The sequence below is a fragment of the Cynocephalus volans genome, chromosome 3 (assembly GCF_027409185.1).
Source record: "Cynocephalus volans isolate mCynVol1 chromosome 3, mCynVol1.pri, whole genome shotgun sequence".
Classification (NCBI taxonomy): domain Eukaryota; kingdom Metazoa; phylum Chordata; class Mammalia; order Dermoptera; family Cynocephalidae; genus Cynocephalus; species Cynocephalus volans.
In genome coordinates this window covers 1,928,979-1,941,765 of record NC_084462.1, presented here as the reverse complement: position 1 = coordinate 1,941,765, position 12,787 = coordinate 1,928,979, and the positions used below count along the sequence as shown (strand labels likewise).

Here is a 12,787-nt window from a genome sequence, read left to right as displayed (position 1 = left end):
GAAGTGACGCAACAGGGCTGCGAAGGCACCTTGCCACTTTTCATTGGCCAAAGTGTTTGCGCGTGCCCAGAGATGGCCCATTGGAAGGCGGGTCTTCTTCTAATTGTCCAATCCGGGTATCGTTCCAATTGGACCTCGGCGGCAGGGGCTGTGAGGGGCGAGAGATTCCGTCGGGTATGGAAGCGGCTCTGCTGGGGCGGGGCTGTCCAGCTTCGCGGCCATAGGTTTGAATGACTGTTTTACTTGATCTGTCCGCCATGTTTGTGAGGAGAAGCGCCATTATATATTTAAGTGACTGAAGGCTGCAGGTCACGTGGTGGCGCGCAGGGGGAGGCCACGCCCGCCCGGCCCTCCCTTCAGTTCGGTCTGGGCTTAGAGATCTGGAATCCTTTATCTCGTCGGCCTCGTTGTGACCGGGACAAACCCCTGGCTTTATCTAGGCCTTAGTGGCCCCATTTGTAAAACAGGTGGAGGTAGTTTTCCTTGTGAGATCTAAGAGTGGACGAAGGAATGCCTTCCAGATGCTTGGGCTGCACCAACCTAATGATTGTTCCCCGAAGAAACTTACCGCCTGGGATGCTCTTTCCAGCCCGTCCACCCCATCCTACTCCAAAATCTGGCTTGTCACAATCCCGGTGTCCTTTGGCTCAAGAGTCCTTTCCTCCAGAGAGCCTCCCTGATATCCTAGCCTGAGTCAGATGACCCCGTGGGGCTTCCACGTTGCCTGTACTACCTCCATTAAACTGAGTGTCATCCTGTACTGAGGCTCTTTGGGCCAGGTGTCTTCTCCATAGACCAGGAGACCCCTGGGAGGACTGGGCTAGTTCTGGCCCACATCTTAGTCCTGGCATTGCCGAGCACTGGCCCTGGGCCCCAGAAGGCCTCAGAAAACACATATTGAATGAAACATTGCATTAACGGAAAAACCAAGGGTCTGAAACCAAAACTGCACCATCCACATCCTGTCCCATCCACAGACAGGCCTGGCCAGAGCTGGTAGAAAAGGATGATTTATATACAATTTCATGGAGACAAGGGCTTTGTACAGAGGAGGGTAAGTGGCGCCCATGCTGTATTCTGGTGTTGCCTTCATCCTGGGGAGAGTGCAAGAGAGGCAGTGGAGCCAAGGAAGGGCCCAGCCTCTAGCCCACTTCCTCCGTGTCCCAGCTGTGTGTCCTCTGGCAGGTGACTCCCCTCTCTGGGCCTCAGTGTCCTCCTCTGTAAAATGGGATGATAGATGCATTTGACTCACTGGGCTGTTTGAGGATCAGTGAATGGAAGAGAGGAAAAGTACTCAGCCCAGGGCTGGGCACAGACTTATGTCCAAAACAACCCCACTCACAGTAAGCACACACTGTGTGCTAGAGCATCGCTGTCTAAGAGACCTCTGCAATGATGGAAATGTTCTCTATCTTTGATCTCCAATATGGGAAGCACCAGCCACAAGTTCAAATGTGGCCAGTACAACTGAGGAGCTGAATGTTTTTTTTTTTGGTTGCTGGCCTGTATGGGGATCCGAACCTGTACCCTTAGTGTTATAGGGCTGTGCTCGTAACCAACTGAGCTAACTGGCCAGCCCCTCAATTTTTAATTTTACCTAATTTTAACTAATTTGAATTTAAGAAACTAAAATGTGGGCCGGCCCGTGGCTCACTTGGGAGAGTGTGGTGCTGGTAACACCAAGGCCATGGGTTTGGATCCTTATGTAGGGATGGCCGGTTAGCTCACTTGGGAGATCATGGTGCTGACAACACCAAGTCAAGGGTTAAGATCCTCTTACCGCTCATCTTTAAAAAAAAAAAAAAAAAATAGAAACTAAAATGTGGTGATTGAGAGAGTGGGAAAACAGGTGGGACAGGGACAAAGGAGGGAGGAAAGCATCTCAATGTATTACCTTTTCCAAAAAAAATTATAATAGAAATTACTGTTCAGAAACAAGTCCTGAAATGAAAAATCATAAAATTTAGAAATTCCTCTAACTGGATGGTCCTCCATCCAGTTAGTGGAAAACTTATGTATGTTTCAAACAACTTGAGTATTTGAACTGTACATTTCATGTAATTCAAGTACAAATCAAGTGTTTCTGATACAAATTTTCCATCTGAATTGAGATGTGCTGTGAGTGTAAAATACACACTGGATTCTGAAGACTTAGTATGAAAAAAATAATGTAAAATATCTCATTGATCCTTTAAAAAGTATTGATTACATGTTGAAATGACATTTTGCATATATTGTGTGAAATAAAATATATTGTTTAAAGTTACCTGCTTCTTTTTCCTTTTTTTTTTTAATGTGGCTACTAGGAAATTTAAAATTACATGTGTGGTTTGCATTCTATTTCTGTTGGGCAGTGTTGCTCTAAGGGCTTTGTGTGTGTCACTTCACTTAATTGCATGACAACTGTATGGTGGAAGGACTATTATTAGAGCCTTTTGTACAGATAAGGAAACTGAGGCAAAATAGCGAAGGGCACAAATGCTGGAACAAGAAGACTAGAGGCAATGTCGGTTGTCTCTCATGAGCTGTGTGATTTTTGGCAAATTATTTACCTCTCTGTGCCTTTGTTTTGGCCGCTGTGAAATGGGTGCCAACTTCTCAACTGGAAAGCACCAGCACAAGGCCTGCATCACTAAAGCACTATATGTGTGAGTGATTACTAAGAAATGTTTCTTGTTAGATCCCTGTGAGCCTGTCAGAGACCCAGGGGGCCTCCCCTCCTCCCTCCCAGCCCACCTGCTTCCTGTCCCCACACCTATTCCCAGATTCTTTCCTCCCTCATACCTCCCATGACTCCCTGCTGCTTTGCACTGGCCAAAGTTACTAGAACAGTCTGAGCTTTCTCTCACCTGGAATGCTTAGCAAAGGCAGTTCCCACCTCCTGGAATGCTATACCACTCCTGACCAGGAGGCCACTCTGTCCTGGCTTGCAGACGTCTGTATCCAAATATCTTCCCAGGATCCCTCGCTCCTTCAGGTTCCCATTGAGCTCAGTGTCTTTCCCTAATCTTGCTCATCCCCTGCACTCCCCACTTGTCCACCCTGTCACTGGGCCAGACCCAGATTATCTGAGCAAATTCCCTCACCAAGCCTGTCAACTCCCAGCCTTGTCCCTTCTGATCCCTGGCCCCTCAACTGTCCCTCTGCTCCATCCCCATGGGCCCAGCCCTGGCTCAGGCCTCATCCTCTCTCCCTGGACCCTTATCCAGCCCCATCCTTGGCCTCCAGTCTCTCTTACAGTTGGTCCTCATGGCCCCAGAGGGATCTTTCTGCATCTGCAAATGCCCTGCTTCTCCATTGCTCACAGCCCTCCCATGACTTCCTAGTACCTGCCCCCCCACCGTCATAGTCCAGTGTCCTCAGCCTGGCATTCCAGGCCCTACAGCATGTGAAGGACTCACCAAGACGAGGCCCCGGCCAGGTCAGCACTCTGCAAGCAGCATGTCCTAGGGACTGGAGGTAGGGGGCACCTGTGGCCCCCACAGAGTCATCCACAGGTGGGTGGGCAGGGCCTCTAGCCACCCCCCTGTCCCTCCCTACCCTCTCTGCCCACTCTGCTGGCTCACCCGCTCCCCAGGGCAGGGCGTCCTCCACCTCGTCCTTCGCCAGTGCAGGCACCAGGCAGCGGCCAGCAGCAGGAGGGCCACGGGCAGCAGCAAGAGGAGCAACAGAGGGGACTGAGGGGCCGGAAGGGCTGTCACTCCCAGGGCCCCAGGACTCCTTGGGGGAAGCAGGGTGGAGGTGTCTGGGGAGAGAAAAGAGGCTTAGGTGACTTAGGAGAAGGGCTGGGTCAGAGAAGGAAAGAAAGGCCTGTTGGCACTAACTGTGTGACCTAGGGCGGGCTCCTGGCTTCTCCGTGCCTCAGTTTCCTCATTTGTAAAATGGGGATAATCATTATACCTACTTCATAAGGTTGTCACAAAAATTAAATGTGTGAATATACAGAAAGTGCTTAGAACAGTGCCTGGCAAACAGAGAGGTTGTATTTTATTTTGTAATTGAACAAATACGTTTCTGGTGCTTATGTATCTGTTTATTTGTCTTCTTCCCCCAACAGTCTGTGAGCTCCATGTAGGCAGCAGGTACCTTATTTGTCTTTTTAAAAAATTTTTATTTGGCGGCTGGCTGGTATGGGGATCCGAAGCCTTGATCCTGGTGTTAAAAGACCACGCTCTAACCAACTGACCTAACTGGCCAGCCTCTTAACTGTCTTATTTATTGCAAGAACATACTATAGTACTGTACTTAGTGTTCATTAAATATTTATATATTTTTAAAAAGATGACTGGTAAGGGGATCTTACCCCTTAACTTGGTGTTGTCAGCACCATGCTCAGCCAGTGAGCTAACTGGCCATCCCTATATGGGATCTGAACCCGTGGCCTTGGTGTTATCAGCACCACACTCTCCCAAGTGAGCCACGGGCTGGCCCTTCATTAAATATTTGAATGAACAAATGGATAGGTAATAAAACAGTAAAAGATACAATGTGTAAAGCTATAATGGCCCACAAGGTTCCACACAATCTGGCCCCCTTTGTTTCTTCTGTGCCCTCAAATCCCTCCTTCTCTGGCTCACTTACTCATTTGGTTCCAGCCACAGGGGCCTCCTCCTTGTCTGAAACATGTAGGCAGGTTTCTGCCTCAGGGCCTTTGCACTAGCTATTCCCTTGTTCCCAACTTTCAGTGACTTTCCTGCCAACCACCTCAGATCACAATTCCATCACCCTGTTTTAATTCAAGTGCACAGGCCTCATTATATTCAGATACTTTCCTGTTTATTTATGTGTTTACATGTTTATCCTCTATCTTCCTGATTAGCAGGTCAGCCCCTGGGGACAAGGATCTTGGTCTTGTTCCCTGCTGTGTCTCCAGTGCCAGGCACATAGGAGATGGTTAAAAACTTGGTTGAATGAATGGTCATAAACCTAAATACAAATCACAAATGGAGCTAAATGTAAATTTCAAAAACTCTTGGAAATGCAGGGAGATACTGAGAAAAATATAACAATAATAATTATTATTATTTTTAAAAGTTGACCGGCAGGGCTGAGCCCGTGGTGCACTTGGTAGCGTGCTGCGGTAGCAGCGCGGCGACGCTCCCGCCGCCGCGGGTTCGGATCCTATATAAGAATGACCGGTGCACTCCCTGGCTGAGCGCCGGTCACGGAAAAAAAAAAAAAAAAAAAAAAGTTGACCGGCAAGGGGATCTTAACCCTTGACGTGGTGTGTTGTCAGCACCATGCTCTCCCAAGTGAGCCACGGGTTGCCCCCCCCTTTTTTTTAAAAGATGACCGGAGGGCCAGCCCATGGCTCACTCGGGAGAGTGCGGTGCTGATAACACCAAGGCCACGAGTTCAGATCCCTATTATAGGGATGGCCGGTTCGCTCACTGGTTGAGCGTGGTGCTGCCAACACCAAGCCAAATGCTAAGATCCCCTTACCGGTCATCTTTATTAAAAAAAAAAAAAGATGACCGGTAAGGGGATCTTAACCCTTGACTTGGTGTTATCAGCACCACGCTCTCCCAAGTGAGCCATGGGCCGGCCCTGAGAAAAATATAATTATAATGGGAGTTTTTTTAACATCCCTCTCAGAACTTGGTAGATCTGATGGACAAATATAACAACATAAAGACTCTTAATATCATGGCAAGGTTGATATAATATATACATATTCTATTTAGAATATTCTATCTATGTAGAATATACACATTTTCTATACATACATGTGTATATATACACATACTCATATACAGCTCTGGTCCTATCTAAAACAAATCCATTCTTTTCCTAAGACTATGTTAGTTACAAAACTGATTACATACTTGGCCCCAAAGAAAACTTTAATAAACTGAAAAAGTCAAGCTCTTACAGGACATCCTTTCTTATAATATTCCAATAAAATCATTTCATTTTGATACTTCAGTGCTAGGCTGTACAAAACAGTAACCACTTGCCCGTGTGGTTACTGAGCAAGTGAGCTGCGGTGAGTTTGGATTAAGATGTGCCACAGTGTAAAATACATACCAGATTCTTAAAGACTTATGAGGAAATAAAAGGATGTGAAATATCTCACTAAACAATGTTTTAGGACTAGCTAGTTAGCTCATGGTTAGAGCATGGTGCTGATAACACCAAGGTCAAGGGTTTGGATCCCCCTACCGGCCAGCAGCCAAAAAAAGAAAAAAAAAAAATTAAATATTAATTATGTGTTGAAATGGCTCTATTTTAGAGATTCTAGGTTAACTAAAATATATTATTTACATTATTAATTATTAAAAAAATAATAAAATAACTAAAATTAAATTCACTAATATAGAGAACAGATTAGTGGTTGCCAGGGGTTAGGGATAGAGGTTGTTAGGAAGAGGGTCTTGTGGCACAGGTAGTTAAGTATCTTGGTGGTGATGATGGCTACAGGAAGTTGCATGTGATGAAATTGCATAGAGCTACATGCACACACTGTTATGGGTTGAATGTGCCCCCTCAAAATTTATATGTTGAGGAGCCGAGGGCAGCACCCACCACGCGGAAGCAGGCAAGAGGGCACACTGAAAACACCACTTCCATACGGGTGGCCCACCATAGCTACCACCTCAGCCATGGCTGCTGCAAATGCAGCTCGATGCCACAGCAGTAGCCACAGCCACCATGCAGGCTGCCCACCAGACACTTGACTGCATTGAAACAAGGAGACTCAGCAGAGAACGGAGAAAGGAGAGGATGTCTCTGTCCTCAAAGCCCACTCTAGAGCAATAGAAGAAACTACGTAACAGATGACCGGATGTCAACACAGACATACTAGAAATATGAAAATGATACCACCAAAACAACACAGTCATTTTCAAATATCAGACCCTACAGAACAGGAAATCCTGGAAATGATTGAAAAGGAATTATGAGCTAGGGCCAGCCCGTGGCTCACTCGGGAGAGTGCAGTGCTGATAACACCAGGGCCGCAGGTTCGGATCCCATATAGGGATGGCCGGTTCGCTCACTGGCTGAGCGTGGTGCTGACAACACCAAGTCAAGGGTGAAGATCCCCTTTCCAGTCATCTTTTAAGAAAAAAAAAAAAAAGAAAAGGAATTATAAGCAACAATCTTAAGAATACTTACTGAGATATGAGAAGACTCAGTTAGACAACATAACGAAATGAGAAAAATAATCCAGGATATGAAGGAGGAAATTTAGAAAGAGATTAATACCTTAAAAAAAATGTAGCAGAACTCATGAAACTGATTCACTCAAGGAAATAAAAAACACAACGGATAGTTTAAGCAGCAGGCTAGAACAAGCAGAAGAGAGAATTTCTGATCTTGAAGACAATGTTTTCAAAATAACCCAGGAAGACAAAAAAAAAAAAAAAAAAAAAGCAAAAAAGAGTTTAAAAAATGAAGAAAATCTAAGAGAGCTGGCAGACAACCTTAAGCCCACAAACGTTTGAATCATGGGGGTTTCAGCAGGGGAGGAGAAAGGAAAAGGCATGGAAAACCTATTCAACAAAATAATAACAGAAAACTTCTCAGGTATAGGGAGAAACACGAACTTTCAGATCCAGGAGGCTCAAAGATTCCCAGATTCAACCCAAAAAGATCCTTTCCAAAACACATTATAGTCAAACTGGCAAAGCTCAAAGACAAAGAAAGAATCTTGAAAGAAGCAAAAGAAAAGTGTCAAGTCGCCTGTAAGGGAGCGTGTATCAGACTAACAGCAGACTTCTCAACAGAAACTCTACAGGCTAGGAGAAAATGGGATAATGTATTAAAAATACTAAAAGAAAAGAACTGCCAGCCAAAAATACTAAACCCAGCAAGGCTAGCCTCCAGAAATGAGGGAAAAGTAATGCATTTTCCAGAAAAACAAAAACTGCAGAAGTTCGCCAACACATAACCAGCCCTGCAAGAAATCCTAGAAGTCCTGCATCTGGAATCCAAAAAACAATAACCACTACCATGAATACACAAGAAAGAACAAAACCCACTGGTAGAACAAAAATGTAAACGAGAAAGAGAAAGAAACCTAATCTTACACCACAAAAAAACATAATGACAATGAAATAACGCCCCTGTTTTATTTCTGATTTTAGTGATTTTGGTCTTCTCTCTTTTTTTCTTGGTCAGTCTAGATAAACGTTTGCAAATTTTGTTGATCTTTTTAAAGAATCAACTTTTGGTTATGTTGAGTTTATTGTTTTTTTTTATTCCCTATTCATATATTTCTGTTGTAATTTTTGTTATTTCTACTTATATTTACTTTTGGCTTAGTTTGTTATTCTTTTTCTATTTCTTTAAGGAGGAAGTTTACATTATTGAGTTGAGATTTTTCTTATTTTTTAATATAGGTTTTACAAGTATAAATTTTCCTCTAAGCATTGTATGAACCCTGCATCCTATAAGTTTTGATATGTTGTGCTTTGATTTTTATCTCAAAGTTCTCTCTAATTTCCCTGTGCTTTTTCTTTTTACTCATTGTTTAGGAGAGTTGTTTAATTTCCACACATTTGTGAATATTCTAAATTTCCTTATGTTATTGTGGTCAGAGGACAAATTTTCTATGATCTTAGTCTTTTAAAATGCACCGACTTATTTTGTGGCCAAAAATATTAAATTATATAAACTTGCAATTAAAGAAGTTATATTAAAAACAACAATAAAAAATAAAGAATAGAAAATAAATGTAGGAAAGAAAAAAAATTATATATTGAGGTCCTAACCCCTAGAACCTCAGAATGTGACCTGATTTAGAGATAGGGCCTTTAAAATGAGATCATGAGGGAGGGCCTGGGTCCAATATGACTGGTGTCCTTATAAAAAGGGGCAATTTGGATACAGACATATGCACAAAGGGAGAACATCATATGAACATGAAGATGGAACAGATCCTTCCCTCACAGCCCTCAGAAGGAACCAACCCTGCCCATATCTTGATCTTGGACTTCTGGCCTCCAGAACTGTGAGACAATCAATTTCTGTTGTTTAAGTCACACAGTTTGTGGTACTTTGTCCCAGGAGTCCTAGCAAACTAATATGCACACACACATGTGCATCATAATTGGTAAAATCTAAGTAAGTTCTAAGGGTTAGACCAATGTCAATTTCCTGGTTTTGATTTTGTACCATAGTTATTAACAAGCAAAATGTAACATTGGGGAGACTGGGTGAAGGGTACAAGGGACTTCCCTGTTCATTTCTTTGCACTTTCCTATGAATCTATCATTATTCCCAAAGAAAAAAGTTTAAAAAAGAAAACAACCATTAACTTGCTAAAAAATAACAAACATTAAAATTCCTGGGAGAAAAAAATTTTTTTTCTTTTTTTGTGTCTGGCCAGAATGGGAATCTGAACCTGTGATCGTGGGGTTATAAGTCTTCACTCTAACCGCGTGAGCTAACTGGCTAGCCCCCACAGCCAATGGGAGCAGGGTGGGCTCTGAAACACACTGAGAAGAGAGGTGAGGGACTGTGATGATGGCAGAGGACCAGGCAGGGTGGTGTGCTGAGGGACTAGGAGACTTTACCGGGCTGACACTGCAGCTCCAGGCACCGAGAGAAATTTCGGTGGGTGATCCAGGGCTTCAGAGTCATCAGCTGCTTGGAGGTGTCCTGCAGGAGGTGGGAGATGTTGGTCTGGACGAAGCGAAGACAGCTGGGGAGGGGCTGGGGGCAGGGGAGGGAGATGTCACCACCACATTACCCTCCAGCATATCCTCAGGCCAAGACCCTTCCCTGCTGCCAACGCCCAGCTGGAGGGCCTAGTGAAGCCTGGGTCTCAGAGATAGTTTAGACCCCACTGCCTCTGATTGCTAGGGGGAAGCGTCCTTAGCAACGTCCAGGGACAGGACCTGGTGAGCTTGGGTCTCAGAGAGAGTTTAGACCCTTAATGCCCATGGTTGCTAGGGGGAAGCGTCCTTAGCAATGCCCAGCAATAGACCCTAAGAAATCTGGGCCCCAGAACTGGGTTCAGACTCTTTACCATCCTCCAGTGCCTAGAGATGTGTTATTCCTCAGCAACAGAGCCCCTGGGGGATTGGGGTTCTAGCTCTACCTGGGTTGCTATGATCAGAAGAAATGTCCAGTAGGGCTTAGCAGAGCTTTACTTCCAATCCCAAGGAAGACATCTCACTCCCCTCACTTGTCCCCCAAGTTCAAAGCTGACCTGAAAGGCACATGTGGTGACAAAGTGTATCTCAGTGTTGACAGCCTCCAGCAGGACTTGCATCTGGGACCCAGCCACAGACTTGAGCTGTTCCATCCAGCGCTGGGCCAGGACCAGCCGCCAGAGGGCCCCGCAGAGCTCCTCCTGGGGAGAGACATCCCACCTCTGGGCCTGAGGGAGCAGGGGCTGGGGGCCTGGACTGCTGGGTCTAGGGAGGAGGGACCCGGTTGGCCAACTAGACTGGTCCCCGAAGGGTGGTGCATCTTGAGTCTGTGGTTCCTACCTCCATCCCAGGCCCCTCCTTTCTGTGACTCACCTCCTGCAGATTGGAGGCCACGGTGACAGGGTAATCTTGAAGCAGGTAGTCAGACTGTGGGAGAAAACAGGGTCAGGTCTGGCTAGAAATGGGGGGAAACAGAACTATGGAGACTCAGAGATGGAGGGAGAGACCCAGAGAAGGGAAACTCAGACCCAGCCACAGAACTTTGTCCTCAAAAAGGAACTGCAGGAGAGGTCCGAGGCAGGGACACTCACCAGCTTGCGTATGGTGACAGCAAAGTTGGAGGTGATGGGGCTGTGCTCAAAGTTGCAGTTCTGGGTCCCTCGAAGGCCGGGGCTCAGAAGCAGCAGCAGCAGCAGCAACAGCAAGGAGGTCTGTGGGGGTGGGTGAATGGGTCTCTGGGACAGCCCTCTGCCAGCTTCATGAGCAGCCCCCTCCTCTGGGCTTCCCACCTCCACCTCCACCTATCTTCCCTCCTCATCCTTTTCCAGGCATCATTCCATCTCTTTCAGTTCTTTGCCCCTCGTCCATTCTGGTTCCTGCGTCCCCATCGCTGCCCCTCTTTCCCTATTCTCTCTGCCTCTTGTCCAGCACTGTCCATTTTCCATCCTCCTCTGCCACATCTCTTTGTCCTTGGCCAGTCTCTCTCGAACCACTTCAACACTCCCTCATTTCTGCTCACCTCTGCCCAGGTTCTTCTCAGCTCTGTCCCTCCCCTGCCCTTCTATGCTCATGTCTCCTGTTTCTCCCTAGATCTTTGTGCTGTCCTCTTCATTTGTGCCCAGCTATGCCCATCGTCCCCACCTCTGCCTACCTGCCCCCTCCACTGTCCACCTCCCCACCTCTGTCCACTTCCACCTCTGTCCATCCACCACCTCTGTCCACCTCCCCACCTGTCCATCCCCCGCCTCTGTCCACCTCCCCACCTGTCCATCCCCCGCCTCTGTCCATCCCCCGCCTCTGTCCACCTCCCCACCTGTCCATCCCCCGCCTGTCCATCCCCCACCTCTGTCCACCTCCCCACCTGTCCATCCCCCGCCTCTGTCCACCTCCCCACTTGTCCATCCCCTGCCTCTGTCCACCTCCCCACCTGTCCATCCCCCGCCTCTGTCCACCTCCCCACCTGTCCATCCCCCGCCTCTGTCCACCTCCCCACCTGTCCATCCCCCGCCTCTGTCCATCCCCCACCTCTGTCCACCTCCCCACCTGTCCATCCCCCGCCTCTGTCCATCCCCCACCTCTGTCCATCCCCCGCCTCTGTCCATCCCCCACCTCTGTCCACCTCCCCACCTGTCCATCCCCCACCTCTGTCCATCCCCCACCTGTCCATCCCCCCACCTGTCCATCCCCCACCTGTCCATCCCCCCACCTGTCCATCCCCCACCTCTGTCCATCCCCCACCTCTGTCCATCCCCCCACCTGTCCATCTCCCCCCACCTGTCCATCTCCACCACCTCTGTCCATCTCCCCACCTCTGTCCATCTCCCCCACCTCTGTCCTTTCCCTCCCACACCTGTCCACCTCCCCAACTTCTGCCCATGTCCCTCCACCTTTGTCTGTCCCTCCACCTCTGTCTATGTCCCTCCACCTCTGCCCATGTCCCTCCACTTCTGTCTATGTCCCTCCACCTCTGTCTATGTCCCTCCACCTCTATGTCCTTCCACCTCTGTCTATGTCCCTCCACCTCTGTCTATGTCCCTCCACCTCTGCCCATGTCCCTCCACCTCTGTCCATCTCTCTTCTCAGCTCTGCCCCATCTTGACATTGTGCTCCTCCTTCTCCCCACCTTGTCCCCCAGGTATACGCACAGTCGGGCTCCAGGCTGGCGCCAGCACTATCATCTCGGCCGGGGGCCCCTCATGCCTGCGGCTGGGTCTTGGGAGGGACAGAAAAGCAAGCCTCGGACCCCCACACCGCAGCCCCTTCCTCGCCCGCCCCTTCACCTCCGCTCCCCTCCCTCGTTCCCTTGATGTGGTTAAGTTTCCGCCTCCTACTCCCCCAGGCTTCCTGCGTGAGCCCCAGTTACAGCGAAAACTCCTCATCTCCCCTTCCAAGAACCCCGACGTCCGGTCCCCAGAACCCTCCCCAAGTCGGGGACCCGGGAACCCGACCCCCACCCCCTGTTCTCTCAGCCACACAAGTGGGGACCCCGGTCCCGCCCCTCGGGGACCTGGAGTTCAACTCTCCTCACGCACCAGGCTTGCCCCAGCTGGGTGTGGAAGAGGCCAAGCCGGGTGACAGCCAGAGATCGAAAGTGAAAGGAAATTTGGGAGGGGAGACAGTGAGCGGGGGTGGAATCTGGGCCGCGGCGCAGCGCGCCCCCTGGCGGTGACAGGCTCATGCCGCAGATG

At 48.1% G+C, this 12,787-nt stretch overlaps 1 protein-coding gene across 4 annotated transcripts; it reads right to left on the bottom strand.

Moving 5' to 3' along the window:
• Window positions 1–65: 65 nt before the first annotated feature.
• Window positions 66–12,711, bottom strand: FLT3LG (fms related receptor tyrosine kinase 3 ligand). 4 transcript variants are annotated; one of them, XM_063088411.1, is made up of 9 exons: window positions 12,632–12,711; window positions 12,245–12,311; window positions 10,691–10,810; window positions 10,473–10,526; window positions 10,157–10,300; window positions 9,519–9,657; window positions 3,567–3,745; window positions 3,402–3,470; window positions 66–148 (listed from the first exon to the last, which is right to left on the bottom strand). In XM_063088411.1, the coding sequence occupies exons 2-8, from the start codon at window positions 12,275–12,277 to the stop codon at window positions 3,447–3,449; spliced, it is 693 nt and encodes a 230-aa protein (XP_062944481.1). In that variant the 5' UTR covers window positions 12,278–12,311; window positions 12,632–12,711; the 3' UTR covers window positions 66–148; window positions 3,402–3,446. The 4 variants fall into 4 exon arrangements, with proteins under 4 accessions (XP_062944481.1, XP_062944479.1, XP_062944480.1 ...); XM_063088409.1 differs by lacking the exon at window positions 66–148 and adding an exon at window positions 1,134–1,218; XM_063088410.1 differs by lacking the exon at window positions 66–148 and adding an exon at window positions 1,174–1,256.
• Between the last annotated feature and the right edge of the window lie 76 nt (window positions 12,712–12,787).

Bases quoted from the DNA above. Each gene is read 5' to 3' on its own strand.
- FLT3LG (XM_063088411.1), bottom strand. From the start codon at position 12,277: ATGATAGTGCTGGCGCCAGCCTGGAGCCCGACT. The intron at 9,658-10,156 runs GTCAGCTTTGAA...CCCTGCCCCCAG, and splicing joins TCACCACATGTGCCTTTCAG to CCCCTCCCCAGCTGTCTTCG. The intron at 3,746-9,518 runs GTAAAGTCTCCT...TTCTCTCCCCAG, and splicing joins GGAGCTGCAGTGTCAGCCCG to ACACCTCCACCCTGCTTCCC.